Below are 24,817 nucleotides of genomic sequence, written 5' to 3' on the forward strand. Positions count from 1 at the left end.
TAATTTGGCTCTTTCAGATGTTCAAAAGTAGACCCAAATCTTTACTGGGATTTTCCAATGGTCCTAGGAACCCGAATAGGCATAGTTAATGCTTCTATTAAACCATGACATATGATAGATTAGTGAAGATTTAGAGAAGAGTGTAAGGAAAAACTAAAAATAGTACCCAGTGGGATTGAAACATTGTGCATGCTTTCAGTACTTATTTGATAGAAGAATCTGTTTCAGAAACCAACTTCTAACAAAAGCAGTTGAATTACACAATTATTATATGTTTTTAAATTGTAGTTACATATTTTTATTGGAGTCATGGTCCACAAATTATAAGGTTAACTATTATCATGGATCATGCAGAGGAGATGAAACCACATCAAAGTTTCCTACCGTCCACTCTAAGCTGCAGTTCAAGTTTCTAACACGTTTTTGCTTCTTAAAAGTGGATGAGCTGATCTTCATTTCTTTTTCTGTGGTATGTGATTTCTTTCTGCTTGTTTCTGTTTAAAGAAATATGTACTGCTTACAGGAATGATAATTTAAGCAGTTAGAGAAGGAGTAGTTCTCTATTTGTGCAGGTAGATGGAAGGAACACCTTGCCAATGCATAACATAGTATCTCACATACTTTAATTCCCTCAATAAATTATTGTTATTTTAAAGGTAAAAGACCAGGACAGAGAAACAACAGAGGGCCTGATTCTACTAAGAATTTATAACTGTTATAAGATCCTCAACTAATTGGAAGTTGCTGTCTAGTGAGATGTGCATCTCATTTGCTATTTTGCTCCAATTCACAATAGCCAGTACTGTTTCAATAAAGGAAAAATTTAGTTTACTCTGCTAGAACTTTCTTTTGATCTGAGGGAGTTGGATAGTTGGATTATTTGAGGTTAACATACCTTAGCACCTTTAGGGCAAAATGTAACCTAGGGGTGTGATAGAATATGCCATCTAGAGGATAAGGAGTTTTAGATTATAAGGAAAATTACTCCCTTAGTGGGCTCTTCAGGAACAATTTTTTATCTTGTGGTTGGTCACTTTCAATATATGGCAGTTGCTTTCCATTATATTCTCAGGCTCCAATCAATATGTACAATATTATGCAACTTATAGTTACATTATAACCAAAATATGTCAAATGTGGTTTCTGAGTGGCTGATTTACAGTAAGTCTTCCTCAGTCCCCAAAGTGGGTATTATGACTAATTTAAACTTTCATACACCAAAGCAATTTTTTTCATATGAAAATCGTGTGTCTTGGTGGGGGTGGGGTCTGTAGAGACAGAAGGAACAGTAAAGCACTGCGTCAACTTACTAACATACAGATTGATCCATTGTCATCTCCTTTGCATCTCATGGATTGTTGTGAATTATTTGCTCACCCTGGGAGAGACGTGCTCTGAATTATAATAATTTAAAATCTGTGAATCTATTAAAACCATATTTGTAGCCCTAAAAAAATTGATATTCACTGGGCAGTTTGCCCAATAAGGGAAAGTCAAAGAGATTACACACTTACCCTAGGTAACAGCAACCACCCTGCCAATTCTTCCTTTGAAAGAATACAGCAGACCCAAATTATACATCTGTGGATAAGGGGAGACAAGAAAAGAACTCAATATATCAAAATCAGAAAGTAAATTCCACAATAATGGCTACAATAATGTTTCAAGATGGTATTTTAGCATAGGCCTAGTCATTGAACTAATCATAGCTTAGAGGGGTTTAAAATTGTTTAAAGTACATCCTGACGTGGTTAAGTATGTTTACCACTCTCACTTGAAATCAGAATATTCACTCATGTATGGTATACCCTGAGATCATATCGGAGAATGACAATGACTGCATTGTTTGGTGGAAAAAGTGAGGCCCAGAGTGTCACAGTGGTTTTCTGATTTCTCATCTAAAGGTCTTTTCATAGGATACTTAATTAACACATCGAGCTCCCGCGGTATGCCAGGGGCTGGCAGTGTAAAGATGCATAAGAAGAAGCTAGGTGCAGTGGTTTGTGACTATAGTCTCAGCTGCTCAGGAGGCTGAGGCAGGAGGATCTCTTCCAGACTAGCCTGGGCAACACAGTGAGGTCTTCCAGTGAGGTCTCCTTCCTTTAGAAGAAAAACGAGGTGCATAAAAATAAGCTGGTCTTTCCATGGGAGCTTCGCTAAATGTGATCTTCCCGAAGGACAGGTTTAGTCCTGTTCATCTTTCAGGTCTCAGCACTTACCATTGTGTCTGGCACTTAGTAGGAACGTACCTAATAATTGCTTGATGTGATAAATGCCAATCTTTGTGCCATGGAATCACAGAGGACAGGAAAGCCAAGGAAGAATTTAAAAAGGGGATGGAGTTTTAGTTGAGTTCTTGAATAGTGTTTTGGGGTGCAAATAGAGTGGAGAATAGGTAAGCCCACCTAAAAGATGCTCTCCTTGAGGGCAAGAATAAAGTTGTGTTGATCTTTGTATATCCTTGTATCCAGCATAGTGCCCCATACATAGTAGGTCCTCAAAACATATGCTATATTTTTTTCTGTATATAAACTTGAACTATACCTTTCTTAACTTTCATATTACGAATGTGGTAAATGTTTTGGTTTCAAAACATTTCTTGTTTGATTATATCTAAATAATTTATGCTAGAAAGAAAATGCTGTCAAAAGGCTATCTCATTAAATTTAATTATGTCAATAAGAAGTTGAAAGTATTATTTGCTCAGATAATCCTCACTTTCTGATAACTGGAAATCGACTTTCTTGGGCTGTTAAGGATGACCACCTCAAATTACTACATTTGGCACTAAGTAGAGAGTCCCACTGTTAATTTTCAATTAACTACAATGTTGATTATCTTGTCAGTAACAATGCTTTAGTTGTTTTTACCACCTAATCTCAGTTGAGGAGATCATGGAACTAACAAGAGCTTGATTGTGGATTTTATTCTTGTATAGGCCGGTTAGATTTGCAAAAGGAAAAACTCCTTGAATAAACATAGACAGCACTCCAAATTTTGGTTAGCTGTTAAATAAATGGATGCTATTATTACAAAAGAGGACTTGGCTAAAGAAGGTATATCATCACATCTCATTACCATTTGGATAAACAACCAAAACATGTATTCTAGTGACAGTACTTTTATAACATCAGCGTGTGTGTGTGTGTGTGTGTGTGTGTGTGTATGTGAGTGATGTGTGCTTTTCTGAAATTAGTATTTAGCTTTTTGGTGGAAATAGGAAGCCTACAGTGTTCTTTATTGGTTTTAAATTTTTTCAGAGTGTAATATCACTCTAGTACTAGTTCATAACTATTTGAATTTATCTGTGAATTTTTTAACTGTAGACTGAAGCAGAAAAAAAATCAAAATATGTCAGGCAAACAAAATGTTCAGGTTGAATAATGCTAACTACATTTAAGTGAATTAGCCCTTCCTCAAAACATCAAAAATTTGTTAAGAATATATTGCTTCAAAATGTGTGTGCATCTGGCTTTGTATAGATTAGTGTAGACTACATTTCAGATGGGCGGCAAAACAGATATATTTGCTGTTTAGATACCATGTTTAAACTAGGAAAACAGGTCTGCTGGATGTGTGTTGAAGTGTTTAGCTCCAGAATCACCCAATGAGTCTCAATAATGAAAGCTGACCTATGGTTTCTTGAAAGATGTTTTTACTTAATTGCCAAGATAGCTTAGATGTTGTTTACTGTGTTGTCAGTTGCATTGTAGCATTTAGATAATTGATAGTGTTGGTCAGTAACCTTTCTGTGCATGTGTTTTTAAGCTGTTGTTTCTCTCTTTTAATGAAGCACGTTAAATATCTTTAATGCCACCTACCTGCTTTATTGGAGGATTCATGATGTTGAGAAAAACCAAATAAAATTTCTATATAGAGTTATAGGAGAGAACATTTGCAGCGGACATAGCAGAGATCAAGGGAATGCCAACATTACCAGAGTGAAGAAAACAGAGAATTGAAGATGAGACCAAAATCAGATAGATAGAGATGCCCTCTGGCAAACTATAGCTCTGGAGGAAAGTATGTTAGAAGGTAGCTCTTCATAGAAAAAAAAATGTATTTTATGGGAAAAATATTCTAAAAAACCCACATGATCTCCTATTTATTGAAATATGAATTCAAATTTTATACAAGAAATAACTCATTGAAAGTAGTTGTCAATGAAGTAGTTATTAAAATTACTGTGTTTTAACAAATAAATATCTGCATTGAAATGGCACAAGGAAAAAAATGGGGATAATTTACCAGATAAAATTTTAAAGATAGTTTCTTTAATATTTTTAATCCTGGAAGTCCTTATTGCAAGTATGACTGAAAAACTAATCATGGAAATATGTGTTTTTTTCCGTTAGTTACTGATGATTTACTAGGAAAAGTTCAACAGGTAGGAAGTATTTGTTTACAGATCGTTTAGGATTATAATTTTTAAGAAATGAAATGCCTACTTACTAAAGATCATGTTTGTAATGATACTAACTCCAGTGTGCCTAGATCCGTGCAGTTCCAGGGCTTGGTTTCAGAGGAAATAAATTTTGTTCTGATTAGAAAATTAACTTGCATTATGCATTTTCATATCTCTAAATCAGTCTTGACTATAAATTCATGATGCTAGTCAAATATTAAACACACTTTCATGCTTAGTAGCATAAAATAGTGTCAAATGGTAAAATAAGATGGTAAGAACTGCTCAACCTCAAAGAATTTACAGGTCTAGTTTAGGAAATTTGCTGTGATTTCTCTCTTTCTTTCTTTCTTTTCTTTCCTTTCTTTTCTCTCTCTCTCTCTTTTTTTTTTTTTGAGACAGAGGTTCACTCTTATTGCCCAGGCTGGAGTACAGTGGCACGGTCTTAGCTCACTGCAACCTCCACCTCCTAGGTTCAAGCAGTTCTCCTGCCTCAGCCTCTGGAGTAGCTGGGATTGCAGGCATGCACCACCATGCCTGGCTAATTTTTTCTATTTTTAGTAGAAACAGGATTTCACCTTGTTTTTCAGGCTGGTCTCAAACTCCTGACCTCAGGTGATCCACCCGTCTTGGACTTCCAAAGTGCTGGGATTACAGGCGTGAGCCACTGCACCCGGCTGAAAGTTGCTATGATTTCTAAGGTACTTCCTTAATTTATAAAGAAGTTACAGGTCTAGTTTAGGATAGTTGCTGTGATATCTAAGGCACTTCCCTGCTTCTGCCATGAAGCATTGTGCTAATGCTGCCTATAGCCTGCCTATTCTGAATTTAAGATTCACAGTATTCTGAATCTAAGAATAGGCAGGGTGTAGGCAGCATCAGCACAATGCTTCATGGTATAGGTGAAGCATTCTGGTGCTCACATTTCACGTGGACATGAACTCTGAGAGTTTATCCCAGAGCAGAACAGCGTTTTCAGCTGAGGACAACAAAACCTTCTTCTTACTGGGTCTCTTGTAGATCCCCTGTTTTTTTTTGTTTTTGTTTTTTTTGTTTTTTTGTTTTTTTGTTTTCCTGAATGCCCTTATTGCCCCTGCTTTTATTTTCCTTTCATTTTTATGAATCTATCATTGATGAGCATCCTACCCAACACCAGACCAGATTAGGATACAGGCAGTTTACAGGAATTTTTACTGCATAGAAACCCTGAAGTTGTAGTTGCTTCCTACAAGGCCAGAAATTCTCTTCAGTGTCCCCAGACAGTCTCAGCTAAAAGGAGAGAGGCCTTGAGCAAAAACTTGGTATAGGCTTATGAGTCAAGACCATGGTTGGATGCAATTGTAGTGGAATTTCTCTGGATAGGAAAGTTCTGGACCCATGAACTTGTGGTTGGGAGGGGTAGTGAGAGTCAGACATTCTGGGCAAAGTGCAGCATTAGGGAAGATTTAGCATGCTTCTGAGCTACAAAATATGTAGATGCCAGCCAGGGAAGGACTGGCGTGGAAAGGAGGGACAACCTTGGGACTCTGAAGTATGTTTAGGAAATCAATAACGTGGAGCATTCCCTATCAAATTCAGTGTTTGAGATGAAATGAATACTGATGTCACAAGTCCAGAGTGTCATTTTCTTGTCGTGGTATTTCCCTTTACATTGGGAAACAGGAGGAATAAAGGCCTATTATTTCGAGAAGCAGGATAAAGGTGGAATCGAGGATCAATGGAGGGTTAAGTTTTCATAACTAATCTCTAATAATAATGGCACGTTAGTTGGGTTAGCCCTTTTCTTGCCAGGGGCTTACCTCCTCCCTTGTTTTGGACCACACATTTAATATAGCAGGACTTTATAGGTAGACTCTAGGCAAGTTTCTGTAGGTTTAACAGTACATTTATTCAATGAGGAAATTACTTATTAAGGCAAAAATTTATTTGGAAAAATCTGTTTTCATGTGTCTGCTTTCAGATTTTTTTCTTTCTTATTAAGTAAGGAAATAATATTCACACCTGACTCTTTAAAATTTTGTTCAGTGGATTAGATATCCCAGCAGGCACATTTGAATTGACGCTATTGGACATTATTACTCTTTTTGAGATTTTTGAAATGCTCTTTTGTGTTTTTTACCTGTGTAAAGTCACCGGAATGCAGTTATAGAAATACATAATTTTAGAGCAAATATTCTAAGAACTAGAATATTAGTACCAAGAATATCATAATATTAGAGATCATGAAGTTCAGTCCCTTCTTTTTATAGTATAGTCCAGAGTCACAGAGCTGGAATACATAACCTTCTTGGTAAATTAGAAAGAACTCATATTTGTATTAGTTTGAAAACAGAGTGGGCCAGGCATGGTAGCTCACGCCTGTAATCCCAGCACTTTGGGAGGCCGAGGCCAGTGGATCATGAGGTTAGGAGTTTGAGACCAGCCCCAAGATGGTGAAACCCTGTCTCTACTAAAAATACAAAAATTAGCCAGGGACAGTGGCGGGCGCCTGTAATCAGCCCACTACTCGGGCGGCTGAGGCAGGAGAATGGCTTGAACCCGGGAGGTGGAGGTTGCAGTGAGCCGGGATTGCGCCACTGCACTCTGGCCTGGGCGACAGGGCAAGACTCCGTCTCCAAAAAAAAAAAAAAAAAAAAAAAAAAAGAGTAAACAGAGTGGAGTGCCTATGGATCACTGGAATTGAGTGAGCGAGTAGGGGAGGTGTTAGGGATGTTATTGATGAAATCACTTGGCTGTTTAGTGAAGCAGATGAGATAATCAGAAAGGGTATAACCAGAATAGACTGTAACCTCCTTGAGGGCAGATCATAAGCTTTCCTTTTTATATTGCTACTACTGTTTAAGGCACTTACTGTAGGTAATAGCAACTTTAAAAGCATTTGTTTAAAATTATAATAAAAACACATTGATTTAGTAACCTTTTAAGAATGGTGTTTCTAGAGAAGGAAGCAGTAGAAAGTCTCCCTGATTTTATGCCATCAAATATTCATTCCTTTTTCTGTTTTAGGTAGGATATTTTCTCTTGTTTTATTTTATTTTTTGAGACAGTCTCACTCTATCACCCAGGCTGGAGTGCAGTGGCCTGATCTCAGCTCACTGCAACCTCCACCTCCTGGGTTTAAATGATTCTCCTGCCTCAGCCTCCTGAGTAGCTGAGACTACAGGCATGCACCACCATGTTCAGCTAATTTTTGTATGTTTAGTGGAGACGAGGTTTCACCATATTGGCCAGGCTGGTCTTGAACTCTTGACCTCAGGTGATGCACCTGCCTTGGTCTCCCAAAGTGCTGGAATTACAGACGTGAGCCACTACGCTCAGCCCGGGTATTTTCTCTTGTGATGAGTTAAAATCTGGCCAATTACCTCTGACCATGCCTCATTGTAATCAGTATTTATTTTAAGGTATGACTCCTAGAATTTAAATAAAGTATTGGCGATGTGGTGTAATTAGAGTAGAATGAGACCTTGCCCTGTTGTACACTTCATAGGTTTGTTGTGTTTACTTTTTTGAGCCATATGCTCTAGAATGTTTTAAATATGTAGCATCACATCATCTACCATTTAGAGGACCAGAATATCTATTCTGAGTACACAAAGTAGACTCATGAACTAATATGTGAATGTTTTCCCCTCTGAAGGAGAAATATTGGGAGTTTAACAGCTTGAGTAGAAATTTCCTTTTGAATGGTTAACCAAACTGGTATCACTTTTAAGGTCCTAAATCCCAGTCTGTTTTTCTAGGGAAACATGTTGGCAGCTGTTCGAAATAACTAGTGGTTTAAAGACAATTGTTAGTGTGGTTTTCTACACACTTAAAACTTAGACCTGCTCTGTTACTTGTCTTTGATGCTAAGAAGTTGTCTAAGTAGTTGAGTTAAATAATTTCAGATTAGTTTTATGCATTAAATGGTTTGGTTTTATTTTTAAAAACCTCTGTTATTATTTAATTCTGTAGTAGACATTTACAAAGTAATTTTTCTTATGTGTATTTACATGGACATTAGAAACATCTTAAGAAATTAATTTTATTGATGTTTTTAAGTTCAGGAATGTTCTCACAACAAATCACACACACACAACACATGTAGTCTTTAGAAATAGACATGAAAATAAGATCATTAGATGTTCATGCCTGCTTAATAGGAGTCTCCAAAACAATAGAAATATTAATATATTGGAACTCTGATGGAGGGAATCCCTGAGTGCAGAGAGGAAACTGATAACACTAAACTTTGATGGCCTCGGAAATTATGAGACAGAGGACTCCAGAGTCTTCTATAATACGTACCTTAGCTTTGTTTTCATCTCTGGGGAACTAACATACAGCTATATAGTATACTGATCACTTCCCCATATACTATTGAAGTCAGTCTCCAAGTAAACTTGTGATTTAGTAAGGGCAGGTGGTACATGCTGTTTTATAAATGAGGAAACTGGTTGAGAGAGTTTATGTGGTTTATCCAAGTAAGTTCAAACAGTTAATAAGGACTAGCTATAGTAAGACTTAAAACCTAGGGTTTTTTTGTTAGAAGATGAGTATATTACCCATTACATCTGTTCTTCTGATGATACAGGAATGAGGTAAGGGCTCACACCTTCTTTCTCTCTAGGAATGAAGAAAGGAACCCCTAGGTTGTAAAATCAATTTTACCACATGACGTTGGGAAGGTTAATTACTTTTCTTGAGCCTCAGTTTCCTTACATTTAAAATGGGAATAATGGTATATACACTTTAGAATATTTAGGATTAAGTTAGATCATCTACAGTCATCCTTCAGTATCTGTAGAGAATTGGTTCCAGGACCTCCCTCAAATACCAAAATTTGAGGATGGTTTAGTTCCTTATAAATGGCATTACTATGCATATAATCTATGTCCATCCTCTCGTACACTTGAAATCATCTTTATATTACTTACAATACATAGTATAATATAAAATATAAATACTATGTAAATAATTGGTATACTGTATTGATATTTAAATTACTATTATTTTTATTGTTGTTATTTTTTTTTCCAGAGTATTTTCAATCTGCAGTTGGTTGAATTCATGGATGCAGAACCCACAGATACAGAGGGCCTATTGTATAGCAGTCGTATTGGCTGGCACATTCTGTGGAAACTTAGTTTTTCCCCCTTTTTGTCCTTTCTCTTTTTCTGCTATCCAATAAAATTTGGCTTTGTTTGTGAAGGCTAATTATAGTCCGTGCTAATGGATACCTTAGGCAGCTTATGTTTTGCTAAAGAGTAGGAGGTGCACACATAAACAAGGAACTAATACAAAGTGGTATGTATTTTTTTTTTTTTTTTTTTTTTTTTGAGATGGAGTTTCACTCTTATGGCCCAGTCTGGAGTGCAGTGGCGCGATCTCAGCTCACTGCAACTTCTGCCTCCCAGGTTCAAGCTATTCTCCTTCCTCAGCCTCCCTAGTAGCTGGGATTACAGGCGTGTGCCACCACGCCTGGTTAATTTTGTATTTTTAGTAGAGACAGAGTTTCTCCATGTTGGACAGGCTGGTCTTGAACTGCCAACGTCAGGTGATCCGCCCGCCTCGGCCTCCCAAAGTGCTGGGATTACAGGCTTGAGCCACCACGCCCGGCCCCAAAGATGTGTAATTTTCAAGGGGAAGTCCAAGACATTGTAGGCAAGGGATGCAAAGTGCTAGTAAATAGTACAATTGGAGAACAACTAATTATGGGGTCCCTAATGTGAGTAAAACTTATTTGGGGGTGAGATGTTAGATTTGTAAAATATTTTGCAGGGAATAATTTGGCTGAATACAGATATTAACTGAACATATAATTCTGTTTCAGGCATCTATTTGGTTGCTGGAGGTACAGTGTAACAAAGTCCTTTCCCCTTGGAGATTATATTCTAGTGGAGAAGACAAATAGTAAAGAACAGATAAAATAGGGAGTATAATAAGGGCTATGAAGAAAAAAGCAGAGAATAAGGGGATGGGAAGTGAGGCTAGAGAGGAGCCTGTTATTTTACATCGTGTGGCCAAGAAAAGCAACGCTGAGGAGATGACAGTTGAGCAGAGAACTGAATAAAATGAGAGAGCAAGCCCTGCACAGATCAAGGGAAGAATATTCTAGCAGAGAGAACAGCAGTGACAAAGACCCTGATGCAGAAACAAGCTTGGTAATTTTTTTTTTTTTTTTTTTTGAGACGGAGTCTCGCTCTGTCACCGGGCTGGAGTGCAGTGGCGCAATCTCGGCTAACTTCAATTTCCGCCTCCTGGGTTCAAGCCTCACGAGTAGCTGGGATTACAGGCATGCACCACCACACACAGCTAATTTTTGTATTTTTAGTAGAGATGGGGTTTCACCATGTTGGCCAGGATGGTCTCAATCTCCTGACCTCCTGATCCGCCCACCTCGGCCTCCCAAAGTGCTGTGATTACGCGTGAGCCACTGTGCCCGCCGCAAGCTTGGGATTTTGAGAAGCAGCGTGGTTGCCAGTGAACAGGGGTCCTGAAATTGCAGAAGGGCACAATGAAACGGAGAGCCCTTTTACATGGCGGTACAATAGAATTTGACTGTAATACTGTTGTCAGGGCCCTCTGCATTAAGTCAGTGCACGTGTGTGCATTCACATGCCCCCCCCCCCAATCCATCTGCCATTTACCCACACCTGTCCATCTATCCATCCATTCAGCCATTCAGCAAATATTTATTGAGTACCTCTCTTAAGTTAGCCACTGTTCTAGGACCTAGCTCTCAAATGAATTCATGCTTAAGTTTAATCACATTCAAAAAAAGAGACAATTGCGATGATCAATGGTTTGTGTATCGGCGTAATGTATTTTTCTGATCCTAGTTGATGATTTTAAGACAATGTAAACTGTCACCTTAAAATCTTCTGTGTCCTTCAGCCATTGCTTTTTAGAGGGAAAGGAGTGTAAGGGAAAAAAGTTGGGTGGGGGGTGTGGGCATAAGAAAGAGTGCCTTCAACATCTGGGTAAAGAGAGCACTGGGTATTTGGTAGTTGGATTGTCTGTTCTGGGATAGTTGGTAAATTAGCTGTGAGGCAAAGTACAGTCTTTCCTTAAGAGACAGACCAAGTTGTTTATTGATGCTGGGGAGGAAAAGGGCTGGGCACATGCTTATAAGACCTATGATCTTTCCCAGAATTTGGAAGGATAAGAGAATTGTTAAGAATTTGACATTGGAACTGTTCCCTCTAATTGTGGCTTAGACCATTTGATGGGAAAAGAAATATTAAGGAATCCAGGAGGTGATATGCTGAACAATATGGGGACTATTCACGGTGAAAACAAGCATTTACCCAAGCATTTGAGCAGGGTAATGTGTGTTTTAGTTTCAGGTAGTAGAAACTGAAGTGGCTTTGTTTCACAGTGGCATTTAGGAACATTGACCAAAATATACCGGGCTGTTTAAAGTTTTGTTTTCTTTTTTTACCCTTCTCCCTTACAGTACTCCCCCTGACTCCAAATTCTCCAACCTTATAGCTGTCTGTTTCCATGTTTTGAGATTACTGCGAAAACACTTAATAGCACACATATGAAAATTTTTGTAAATGTCTAAATAGTTTAACAATGAAAATTTTCACTCATTCTACATATATTACTGGTTTGGAGAATTTCTAAATTGCTGCACAGTTTTATTGCAATGTAGAGATGTCCCCATTCCCTTGCAAATTAGTAAATTAGGATCTCCTTCTACCTCTGAGTGCTATGGATGCCATCCCTTCTCTTGCCCCGAAATTCTGGCCTATTATTGAACTTGTGTTTATTCTACTTAGGGGGTTGGTTCCTTTAAAAGTGTATTATTACATATATTAAACATAAGAATTTTAGAAAATCAGAGATTACAAAAAGCAGGAACATCTTCTGTAACCCTAACTGGCCTGTCCTAAGATCCACACACCTATGTATCCCAAGTAGCCCCCACAAATTATGCTTCAGGTGACATCATAGTATGATATATAATATTGATATGATGTAATGTCATTGATGCATTTGTGTATTTGTATGTCTGATATTATGAACAGCCTTCTATCATCTTTAGAGTCTGCACATTATTCCATTATATGGATAAAACAGTTCTCCTAGAGTTTATTTCTAATTCTTTCCTATTATTAATACATGATACGCCTCTTTCTGGTCCAAGCACATTCCCTTCAGCCTACTGATGGCCAAGTCACACCTCTGTTTCCATCTGGCAGTCCCTTTCTCTCAACTTCCATTCAGAACTCAGCCTTTAGAAAGAGGACATAAAAAATTTGTTTCCTCTTCTGCCTTAGCCTCCCACAGTCTCGCTTCTGTTTCTTGTCTTCTCCACAACAACAGCTCTGGAGCGCTGACCTCTCATCTGAAGCATATTGTAGAAGCGTTTCTGTTTTTTTTACTTATTTCTCCGTGACATTTGATGGCACTGACCACTTTTGCTCCACCTTTAAGTCTTTGGATTTTCTAACTCTTCATTGTTCCAGTTCAATCTTTATTTTTCTGACTCCTTGTTTTCTGGTTCACCTTTGTATCCTTTTAAACATAAATCTTTTCCAGGTATTCTGTACTGGGTTTTCACCTGCACACTTGGGGTAGTTGTACTCATTCCCATTATTTTAAATTTCTGCAGATTTGATGTTAACTGCCCACCTGTTTCTCCAACCCAGGCTTCTCTGTAGGGCTCCATATTTGTATGGAGCTCTCTTGGTTGATCCACTTCAAAACTAAGCCAGTCAGAAGGTAAATTTTTAGTGTCTACCCTTGCCCCACTATAGTCAGCCTCCACCGTTCTTTAAATAGCATCACCATCTGGCTAGAAACCAGAAAGTCAGCTTAGACTTGTCCTTCTCCCTAGCTCATACCTCCTTCCCCAATTTGAAATGGCAACTGACTTTTGTTTCCCCGTTCATTATTCTGCATCCCCAGTGCCTCTAATCTTGTAAAGATTCCCTCTGTGAGGAGTTGTTTTGAATGGGTATAAATTTAGTTATATAAGATGAATAAGTCCCAGAGATCTGCTGTACAACATACTGCCTACAGTTAACAATATGATATTGTGCACTTAGAAATTTGTTAAGACAGTACTTCTCATGTTAAGCATTCATACCACAACACAAAAACAAATAAAACCCTAAAGGTCCACATGGAAGCTTTTGGAGATGATGAATATGTTTATTATTCTGGTTGTGGTGATGGTAGCATGAATGCATACATATATCCAAACTCACCAAATTGTAGACATTAATTTTGTGTGGTTTTTTGTATACCAGTTATACCTCAGCAAATCTTGAGGTGAGGGAGCCTTCCATTATTTCTTGACTTCAGACTCCACTTTCAACATTCTTGAGGCTGTTTCTCCTACTGGTACTGTGAATTCTGTCCCTCCCCACCCCCGAATCCTACCATCAGTTCTCCTGGTGCATCGAATGAGACAGAAACTCCTCAGCATGGGTGGCCCCATTGTCGTCCCTTTGTCCTTTCTTGTAACCACTTTTCTTGTCTCCTGCTTTTACGGGTGAGTAGAGTTCTCCCTTTCCTCCATTCTCGAGGTAGAATTAAGCACATTCTCTTCTGTGTTCCCTGAGCACCTACACACAGGGTTACTCAGCCTTGGAACTGGTAACATTTTGTGTTGGATAATTCTTTGTGCTACATTGTGGGATATTCAGCAGCTTCTTGACCTCTACTCATAGCTACCAGTAACTGTCCTCCACACTCAGTTGTGACAACCAAAAGTGTCTCCAGACATTCCCAGTGTTTCCTGGGTGACAAACCTCCCCTATTAAGAACACTGCCTTGTATATGCCTCTTCTGAAGTACTTACAATGCGTGGCGAATATGTCCACACGTGTCCATCTTCATTCTGTCAGAGGTCAGTACATCTGTGGCTTCTAGAACAGTACTGAGATCAGAGTGGCCCCCAGTCAGCACGTGTTCTTTGCTGCCTGACTGTGCATGCCAGGACAGTCGTTCGCTGCTGCTCTAGACAAATGAGAAAGGAAAGTCAGCAATTGTGGAGAATTTTGCCATTTGGAACAGTTTGATAGTTTGATAATAGGCTTTGCTTTGTAATAAGTGAATTCAAGGAAAATATTCTATAATAGGCACATGAGGGAAGTTGTATAATATCTTTTGTTAGAATTATTTCAAAAAGAGACTCGATTTTTTAAAAGTCTGATTCATTCATTTAATTAATTTGTCAATAATGCTTGAATTTTGTTTTGTGCTAGGGACTTTTTTTATTCCTGGATGAAATAGTCCTGCCTTTTTATGGCCTTTTAGACTTTTCAGATAGATAGTCAAGGAGGAACTGTAATACAGTGAGATAAAATAAGTCACTGCAGCGGAGATTTCCGAGATAGTTACCTGAGTCTCATACTGTCGGCAGATGCGGCCTGCGGGTGTGTATAGGGGCAAATTCCAAGTAATCTTAATACATTGATGCTTTGTAGGATTTAGCAATAAGCAGTGTCCCCCCATATTTGCTTTTATTCATCTTTATTTTAGTGAATTTGGAGAATTTGTGTTTTAAGATAGTGGCTCAAAATTAGCATGGTCATGAAGCATTTGATATTTCCTTTATGCTGTATCGTAATGATTTTCCCTCCCCCAGTTTTTCCCTCCTTTACTTGAATTTCTGTAATATGAAGCATAATGTGGCAAGGATTCTGATCTCATGGCCTAGTCTGTCTGCAGAGGTGTATGTGAGTGAGACCCCTTTTAATCATTCGTATAATGATTGGTGGCTCCCTGTTGTTAAACCACAGTTATTGATCTATCATCGCTGAAGTACATGGCTGAAGGAACTGGTGCTGTCAGGCATTGATTGACTAGGAAGGAAGTGTAGAGCTATTCTAACTCACTTTTATTTTCATCAGCAACAGTTACAGTAGAGACTTGTGCAAGACCTCCATGATGGAACATCATTTTTCCTGCATTAAGAGGTGTCTGATGTGACTGAAATTGCTGGGATAACTCAAACTGCTGCATTTAAAATATTTAGAACAGAATACACTGTCCAAAACCTTCTTATCTGACTTGGCTAATGGTTCAGGCTCTGGAAAATAAATTTGGGGGCATGGGGGATGGGTAAAAAAGAACAGATCTAGTATAAAATTGTTCCAAAGCAAATTGAGCAACCTATATGTTAATATTTTACTGAAGAAATATATCTACACAAATTAACTCAGACAAAACAAGTGTGTTTTTGTGTAAGTTAAATTGTTTAATGGCTGTTCAAATAATTAAGTTCAAGTCATAATTAATAGCTGTCTTTTGGTACTGTTGTTATGTTTTGGTCTGTTTCAGGAGGATTTGGGACCTGCATGCGCAAATATTTTAGATAAGGATATAAACTGAAGATAGTAAAGATAATTATTAAAATTGCCTCTCTTTCATTAGCACAACTTAGGTACATTTTAACATCTGAGATGAGCATTGTTTATTTTAATGGACTCTTTAATAATGCTTATGTTATGCCCTGAACTCTAGTTAGAATGAAAATGAGCAAGAACAACAAAAATAAATGATGTTGGGGTTCGGCAGAAGAAAGATGGGAGGAGTGCATTAAGAGAGTGAAACCAAAAGAGAGGACAAAAAATACAATTTCTACTGTAGTTGCCTAAGAGCCTGTGCTTTTGTCCCTCTCTCTGAATGTTTTATTTTTGCTATAATTACAGCATCTTGCCTGCACTTTGTCCCTCTGATCCTTTGTTAAAGCCCAGATCACTCTGTGCAGACTGCGCTTGTAGGTGTGATTTATTGAGTGACAAGTAGCTGTAGGGTAGAACACCCGCCTCTGTACCTGAGTAAAGTATTAGACATCACAGAGCTGGGGCAGGCAGGAGGGGGGCCGAGGAAGGAGTGGGGGAGGCGAAAAGCAAAGAGCAGTAACACAGCAGCTCCTGGATACAGATCAGACAAGAGGTTCTGCCACAAATCACCTAGAAACATGTCAGACGCTGCATGTTTGTTGTTTTACACTGAGGGCACAGCCGTAGTCCAAAAGTATTGATTCTTTTCTTTGTACAGAGACAGAGACTGTCAGACCTAGCAGGCTGACCTTGGTATGGTGCAGACAACTATTCCCCACCCTGCCGACCAGATGAACCCCACAGGAGCAGCCTAGGCAAGATATGCCAATGTCCACTTCACAGGCACAGAGAGAAACCGATGCCTGCTGAAACGGCTCCTTCTGTTTCCCAAACACTTCCCCCGCCAGGCCCCCAGAGTGCTCCTTGTGACAGAAAATTGGAGGCAGGATTCTTGGAGGGAGCGTGTGTGCTTTTTTGTGTGTGTCTTAAAACACACAAAAAGAAGCCCTTTTTATTTCATTTGTCCGTGAGATAAACTGAAGGATGTCTGGGCAATGGTGTATATGTGTGCATTTTGTATTTAAGGCGGCAAGAGGAGATAGTTTATTTTCTGTTTGTACATATCGAAGGGGAGATTTCTGTGTGTGGGCACTTACATTTGTGAGTGCGTGTGTTTCCCCTCTTCTCTATTTCAAAAGCTTTGGTGAGATGGGGAAGAGTAATCAACTGTCACACTTAATTGATCTGCAGTTATTTTAAAAGTTGTTTAACAGTAAAACTACACAGACCCATTTGTCCATATGAATCTGCAGTTCTCTTTATAGTCTTAAAATTCACTGTACTCTTAAGTCATTTTGCAGCATTTAAAAAATGCATTTATTCTGAAAATCAGGTAATTTTAAACTAAAAATACTAGTTTGTAATTTGGAAATCATCTAATATAAACAGAAACATATAACCGCCAACATTTTGAAATCACGAGTTCAAAACTTGATCCCATAAACCATTAGGGAGTAGGGCCCACAGGGTGCCCTTGAGGAAGTATACCCTATCTCCTGTTGGGCTTGGTGTGTCAAGACTTCGGTTTGCCAGAAATGCTTGCCTCCAAGTAGAAGGTGTTTCAGTTACTCTTTGCTGAAGCTGAGTGTTTTATTTTGACTAACAATAACAGGGAGGATGCCTTTCTCCCTTTCACTTTTAGGAATGTTGTTGCATGCACAACTTCTGTCCATAAGATTGAGCTGCCCATGAGGAAAAACTCCAGTAGATTTCAGATTTGCTCGAAGGAAAATATGAGGCACACTGATGGGGAAGAAAAGTGATGATATCATGTGCACTTAGGGTGTAAAAACCTCTCCTTTAACAACGAGGTTTCTCTTTTTCAAGTAAAATAATGCAGACAGGTTCAATGTGTGTAATACTATATTACATTTGTATAATTCACCTTAAATCTTTTATTAAAATGAATTTTTCAAAAAGTAGACCACTGAAGATAAAAATAACAAGTAAGGCATCTTGAATTCTTTATTCACTTTCATGAAAAGCCCCATTATTTTCTACATCTCCATTTTCACATTCATCCTATTTGTTTAAGTGACTGGTTTGGCAACCTAAAAGAAAACCCAATGGTTAAAAAAAAACATTTGTTTTATAGTTAGTTTTTACTTGTTTTTAAAGTATGAGATCTCTGTGTAGTATTGAGTTTTGCAAACTCCTGAGAGAAAAAAAATTCTAATAAAAGTGCTATTATCTGAAAACAATGACTCAATTAATTATTTTGGTTTCTTATGTTGATTCTAAATATTTCTTGTTTCTCTTTGTTGGGTCTTTATGTCTCATCCAAAACAGATTTACATTTTGAGGTTAGAAACAGCTGAACAACTCTGCCTTTGGGTATTAACAAAATAAGCAAACTATTTAGGATATATCAATGTCTTTACAAAAGGATATTCCACTTATAAAATGGGAGCTGAGGAACACATATGCTGTGTAAGAAATACCATCTAAGAAAAATAATGCATGGAATAGATTAGGAATGGTTTAAGATCTGAACACTCAGGATTGGTATTTCTTAACACTCTATTTTTTATTTTAATATATACATGCTAATCGTCTTTCTCTCTTCTCCGTATATGTTATAGTCACTTGATTTAGTACTGAAATTATATTGCTTTTGAAAGTGTCAGTTGAGTTATCCCTTGCCTTGTTAGTATCATGTTTGATTTCTTGGACAGAGACATAAATCACTATCTAATATGCAGGTCTTTTGAAGACGCACCCAAGGTTTATTGCCAGTAACAGACTAGTGGCCTTATGTGGACTTTCCATGAATAAAACAGATTGATGAGCCATTTTATAGCATCGCAAGCTGTATTATAAATACATCACCCTTTTCAGTAATTTAACGTGAGGAACAGCCTAATGAGCTCCCAGCCATGATCAGCCAGAGCTGGGAGTTTTGTTTAGCTTCTAGGACAAGTGACTGGTGGAGGGTAAGAAACCCAAACCCTGTATTGTTTTCCCCAGTTCTGTGACAAAATCTTGTAATATGAATCATTTGAAGTAATAGTAAAGTAAAGATGCATTTAGAATCTGTCAGAGTAATAAAGGGAAATGTAAAGTGGGTCTGATTTTGCTTATAGCTGAAATCTAAGGTTAAGATGATAGGCTTTTTAAGTTACTTGTTTTTCTTTTACTGATTGAAGTCATCAATTGAATAAACAGATTATCATTTTGAAATATACATGATGTAATATCTACCTGATAGCTTGGAAAAGGAACAGGTAGATATAGTTACAACATCGTAACGGTCTCTTTTGAAAGTATAGCTTAAGATGACCATTGTTTCTGTATTCAAGCCTTCTTTTTTGCATAGCTTACAACACTTTACCTTTATTTTTTCATTAATCCTTAAAATATCCCTGTGGAATAGGATGAGTGGGTGGCATCTTAGGGTAAACAGTTACTATCCTTTCTGGTGAGGAAACCGAGGCATATAGAAATGGTTGTTTTTAAAGAGTTATCTGACTAGAAAGAAAAGCAAGATAAAACTAATATTTAGAAGTGAAAAATATTTTGCATTACGTATAGCACATGTCAATATTTAGAAAACTTACACAAACATAACTTTGTGGACCTATAATTTTCTAAAAGTTTGGAAAGTAGGCAACACTTAGGATTGGAAAAGGCATAGCTTTGTGAATAATTTTTTTGCTACCTGGAAGCTGCAATATATTTTGAGCTAGAAGCTTCTATAAGATATTTCCCTTTTCTGAATGCAATTGATTATGCTATACTGCATAATACTACATTTACCTATATATAATCCAGTTAAAACTGTATTACATATTTATAGAAGTCAGACTTTGGTCTGAAATGCCATTATTTATAAACACAAATCAGTGAGTAATTAGTCTATTGTGTAAAAAAAATAAAAAAAATTTTTTGAAATAATCTCTAATACTGTGAAAACAGCCAGGCAGTTTGGTGGACTCTGTTATTCATATGTCAGATGGGAATTACCTTGAGTGTACAGGGAAGAATGAAGAACTGAAAAGGCTTTCATTGTCTTTAAAGAATAGGTAAAAACAGAATATTTTACCAGTAAGGCATGAACACATCAGTGATGCCCTAACCAGTTGAGCTCAGTCCTGCCTACTCTGAGACACAATGCACTTTCAATTTAAAAATACATCTAATTTAAATGGAATGGTCCTATTTATGCCCTCTGTTCCTTATTAAAAATGGTCGACAAGTAAAATTCCGTTTAAGAATACCTGCAGACAGTCAATATTGTTTTGAATTTTAAAGAGTTCCTGTGTCTTGTGAATGACATTATGCCTTTAATATTCCGTATTCAGGGCAGAGTCCTTTTGAAACCAACTGTGCATTTATCTCCATTTTTGCTTTCTTGGTCTTTGCCTTCCTCTGCCATGCACCCAGGGTTGAGTGCTGACTGCAGGTCTAAGCTTATCAGATTGGATGAACCTCTTCGGTGTCTCCATTTTGGAAACCGTGGGTGAGAATTTAATGTTCCCCTAGCCCACACTTTGAAAATGCAAGATTACAGAAGATTTATGAAGGCCTCTGTGTCTCCATAGCTCTGTTCTTTGGGGTACCTCTGAAGTTTACTACTGAGCGAATGATCTTGGCATATTAGTATAGGCTGAGCCAAAGTTTGTGCTATATTATTTATGATTCTATAGCATTGGCCTCTCAAACAAATGAAGTTTATTGACGTATCATCTGGAACAAAATTTTGGCTAATTCATAATTTATACATCAGAAATAGATGCCTTTCTCTTATAGATTGTGCCACTTGAACATAAAATAAGATTTTAAGATTAAACGAAACAGAGGCCTGTAGAAGTGGCTTTTCAAGCTTGTAGTCATTGATAGTTTTTTAATCCCTAAACAACACAAAACAAAGGAAGACAGAATATACTTTTCCCTCTCCCATACTTCCCTTTTCTGTCTCTAATTGTAAGCTCTTGTGCACCAGTGCTCCTACTTTTCCTCTGAGTTTAGTGATAGTTCATAAGAAAAGCCTTAGGCTTATGGAAAGAAAGATCTGTCGCCAGTGGACTTGATTCTCCCTTGTGATTTATAAGGGTCTGAGAAAGCAGTCTTCCAGGTCTTCTCTTCTCAAGGACTCTGGGAAAGTCTTGTTCAAAACTAATGGTTCTTAAAGATTTGGTCAGCTGCAGACCACTGGCCTCTCAAAACACTGAGTGGTTCAGGTGGACAGCACACGCTGCTTTGCAACTCCAAGATGCAGTGGGTGTGCTGGGGCCCATGAGTCCGTCCTGGAAGACCTTTGGAAATTCTGTGTTAGTCAGGCTCATTCTCTTTTTCACTGGATGTGCACACAGATTTTTGTAGAAATCATTTGATATCCCAGTAGTGTACAAAGCATGGGATGATATATGCATTCACACACTTACATATCAAAGATACACTTCTTCTATGTTTTTGTCTTTCATACAGAGTCTAAGGCGACTAAGTCGTTATGCTATTTTAGCACATAAAGATATCATTGGTTTTAACTCAAAGTGATTGACTCAAACTATATTTTTATCATAGTTTGAGTACCTCATACTTGTTCACTGCCCTTATGTGCATGGTCACCTTTAGAGGGCATAATTCTGCTAAAAAACTATTCCTAATGAATTGCAAATGGAGATGAGTTAAGTAAGCTGTGTTAATTATGTCATTTGCAAGATTGTCTAATGTGGAATTGGTCAAGAGACTGGAAACTGCTTGTCAAATGTTTCTCTTAACTAATGTGATAGTTTGTGGTTTGCAGGTGACACAATTTCCGTAACTTATTTGATGGAGCCTCATTAACCACCCCTTAGTTCGCCTTAGCAAAATTATGTTATTAAACATGTCATGATAAGTTCTGTCCTCATTACTTTGCATTCGGCACAGTGAATAGTGTTTGTCTTGTGACACCTCTCCCAGGTCCTTAGTCTTCGAGGAAGCCAAAGGAATTCCATGTTCAGAATTGTGTTTTTAAGCTGCTTTCCAGCATTACACACATCTCTCTTGACTTGGCTAATAGAACCTGGATGTGTTCTCAATCACTGCTATCACTATGCAGTCCTTATTTAGCCCTCTGTCATTTCTCCTCAGAGCTTGGTGTCCCGATGTTCTACTGTCTTAAATAGAAACCCAAAGAATCTCTGAACCATATAGTTTTAGTTAAAAACAGCCAAGTGTATGGCAGTAGTAACTGTGACGATAATTGCAGTAGTGGAGCAGTTTTCCTTTTTCATAGCATCTGCCTCATCTAGGAAATCTTCACATTAGCAGCAGAGCATTTATCTCTCTAGTGAATAATTTTTATGTTTGCCCATGTTTGTTGCTTAGTGCTGAGAAACTTCATATGTCTTTTTTTAAACACACACACACACACACACACACACACACACATATTTTATTGCGTACATTGGTGACTCTCTGTAATTTTGTCTTCAAAGGGACCAGTCTCAGAGATACTTTACAGTGATTGCCTTTTAGTATTTAGTTTCTGTCACTTAATTTTTTCTGGTGGTGGGAATTCATTTTTGTTAATGTATAAAATTTTTCAAAATTGGGAGATGGTTGAATAAGATTAGAAATATAGTTCATGGCAATGGAATAGACTAGCTAATCCACAAGTGAATTGGAATAGCATATTGATCTAAATGTATAAGATACCTTTATTAAACCTGCCTAAGAGGATCATATTTAATATTTATTTTCTAGTGAGCAGTATTGTACTTACTAAATTGATGGGAATACTCATATTGATGAATCTCTTATATTTTACTTGAAAAATTCTGTTGAAGGCTACTTTATCCTTTAACCTGATAAACCCTCTCTCTCCCTCATTCTCCAAAATCTCATCATGGTTGCACTTGGATCAAGCTTCTTCATAAAGTCATTGTCATCTTAGACTTTTCCCAGAAGCATCACCCTAGGGGAATAATGATTGTGTAATAGAAAAACTCTCTCTGCATTCTATGCATTGACCATTCATTATCTCCAGTTTGGCTACCCTTTGACCTCCTTTCCCTGAGCCACATAGCTAACCAGGTCGGCCTCTGTCAAAGTCTGTCTAAGGATGTTATTCTTCCTGTGGTCTCCCTTTTTCTTTCTACCTTCTACCGGCCCCCACCCGTACCACACACATTCCGCCAATTCTCTGTGCAGACTTGACATAAGATTCCACCCCAATCCTTGTTATGTAACCTACCACCTACCCCTTTTTGGCAAGGGACACCCGAGTCAGCAAGTTGCAACAAAGAGTGGAGTTAATTGGAACATGTGCTGTGCCCAAATCTCAACAAAGAAGGGCTGATAGACATCAGGAAAACACAACCATATGTAGATGTTTGCTTGAGGAATATGAGTGTACATGGGAAATATCATCTACAACCAGGTTGCATTTAAATAAAATCAACCATCATTCTCCTCTTTGTCTTCCGACACCCCTTTCCCCCACATGTAATACTTTTAACTTGCTCTCTCATGTCTGCTCATGGGTGGGCATGGTCTGCTAAACTGACAAATGAAACAGATCTGTCTGTGATACTTCATATGGGGAACCTCATGTAACTTATGCGGGGGACTCAGCTACGGATGACATCCCAGTGGACCCTCTATGGATTCCCAGCTGTTATAATATGTCTCATACCTTTTGTGACCTTTTCTTCTATTTTTGCATCCCTTTTAGAAATTTAGGATTTTTTAAATTTAACCCCTAATTTCTTAAACGTGGGTACAATTTACACAGAATAAAATAGACCCATTTTAAGTGTACAGTTGATGAGTTGTGACAAAATGTGTATACTCATATTAAACTATCGCCCCAACCAAAGTACGTATCATTTTCTTTACCCCATAATGTTCCCTTATGCCTTTTCCAGTTAATCTCCTTTCCTCTAAGGCAACCATTATTTTGATTTGTCACAATAGATTCATTTTACCTGTTCAAGAACTTTATATAAATTGGATCATACAGTATGTACTATGTTGTGTCTGGCTTTTTTTGTTTGTTTTTCTCATATTGTTGTGTGTATTAGTAGTTTGTGTCTTCTTTATTACCAAGTAGTATTTCACTGTAAACAACAGCCATTTAAAAAATGAATATTTAGACATATTTTATGAGTTGTTTCTATATAGTGGAGACATCTTAAAATTGCAGCAACTCTTGAGTTTAACAAATAGTTGACTGTCATCAGACTTTCACTTTTTTACTACTTCCCTGCCCAAGGGTGCTGGAATTCCCCAGCTGTGGGCTGAATGCCCATCCCAAATTCTCAGGCTTCTGGGTATTCTTGGTTCACATCCTGAACTTCAGAAGGAATGGTGACCTCCAGTTCACTGAGATGGTTTAGAACATCTTAAAACTTTTGCTATCCTCACTTACGTTGTGAAACTGTTTTGCTAACTGGAAGGTAGACGTGTTTCTGTGTACAAGTGAGGATTCTGAAACAATACGAAGGCCTTTTCAGAACCCTGTGGAATGACCTGAAAGGAACTTTGTCTTTGAGAGTCTCCTGATGTGTATTTTCGATAATGTATCCTGCCCTCAGTGTTTTTCTCTGTAGGTTTTAAAGGCCTCAGAAGTCCCAGAATGGTTCTGGACCTGAGTTGCTACTTGAGAGGATCTTGTAATCCTGCTGGTCTCTAGATACCTTTAGGACAGAAGTGCTGGGTGATTAGGTTAATAATACTTATTCTTTATTAAACTATTTAACCATTATAAGCAATAGGCTAAGAATTTATGTACATTAATTTATATATAATCTAACATCCTGTTTATGTTAATACTGTTATTATTCCCACTTGCTAGCTGAGGAAACTAAGCCTAAATAACTTACCCATGGTTATACAACTCTTCTGCTGTGATGGGACAAGGATGTGATTCCAGATCTGACATCCAGTCCCACCAACATTCTATTCTAAGTCCCACAAATACTTTCTGGACATCTCCTCCCAAGTATAAAATAGACAGTGTGGTAATGTACATGTGTTTAGTATTGGGTATAAAATATCCAGTGTAATATAATTGTTAAGCTATTGAATATTATGAAAAGTATAAAAATGTGACGTGAACTGGAGCCTCTAACTGCATTGA

General features: G+C 37.8%; 1 protein-coding gene across 19 annotated transcripts in view; it reads left to right on the forward strand.

Annotated features, from left to right (window-relative positions):
• Nucleotides 1-24,817, forward strand: part of BNC2 (basonuclin zinc finger protein 2) — a 455,057-nt gene that overhangs the window by 200,669 nt on the left and 229,571 nt on the right. For 7 of the 19 annotated variants that reach the window (XM_054658724.1, XM_054658729.2, XM_054658722.2 and 4 more), the window contains one exon: nt 4,996-5,106. The exons of the other annotated variants lie outside the window; for them this stretch is intronic. In XM_054658724.1, the coding sequence (XP_054514699.1) occupies nt 4,996-5,106 (111 nt within the window). The remainder of the gene's footprint in view (nt 1-4,995; nt 5,107-24,817) is intronic. 19 annotated transcript variants of the gene reach the window in all.

The sequence above is a fragment of the Pan troglodytes genome, chromosome 11 (assembly GCF_028858775.2).
Source record: "Pan troglodytes isolate AG18354 chromosome 11, NHGRI_mPanTro3-v2.0_pri, whole genome shotgun sequence".
Classification (NCBI taxonomy): Eukaryota; Metazoa; Chordata; class Mammalia; order Primates; family Hominidae; genus Pan; species Pan troglodytes.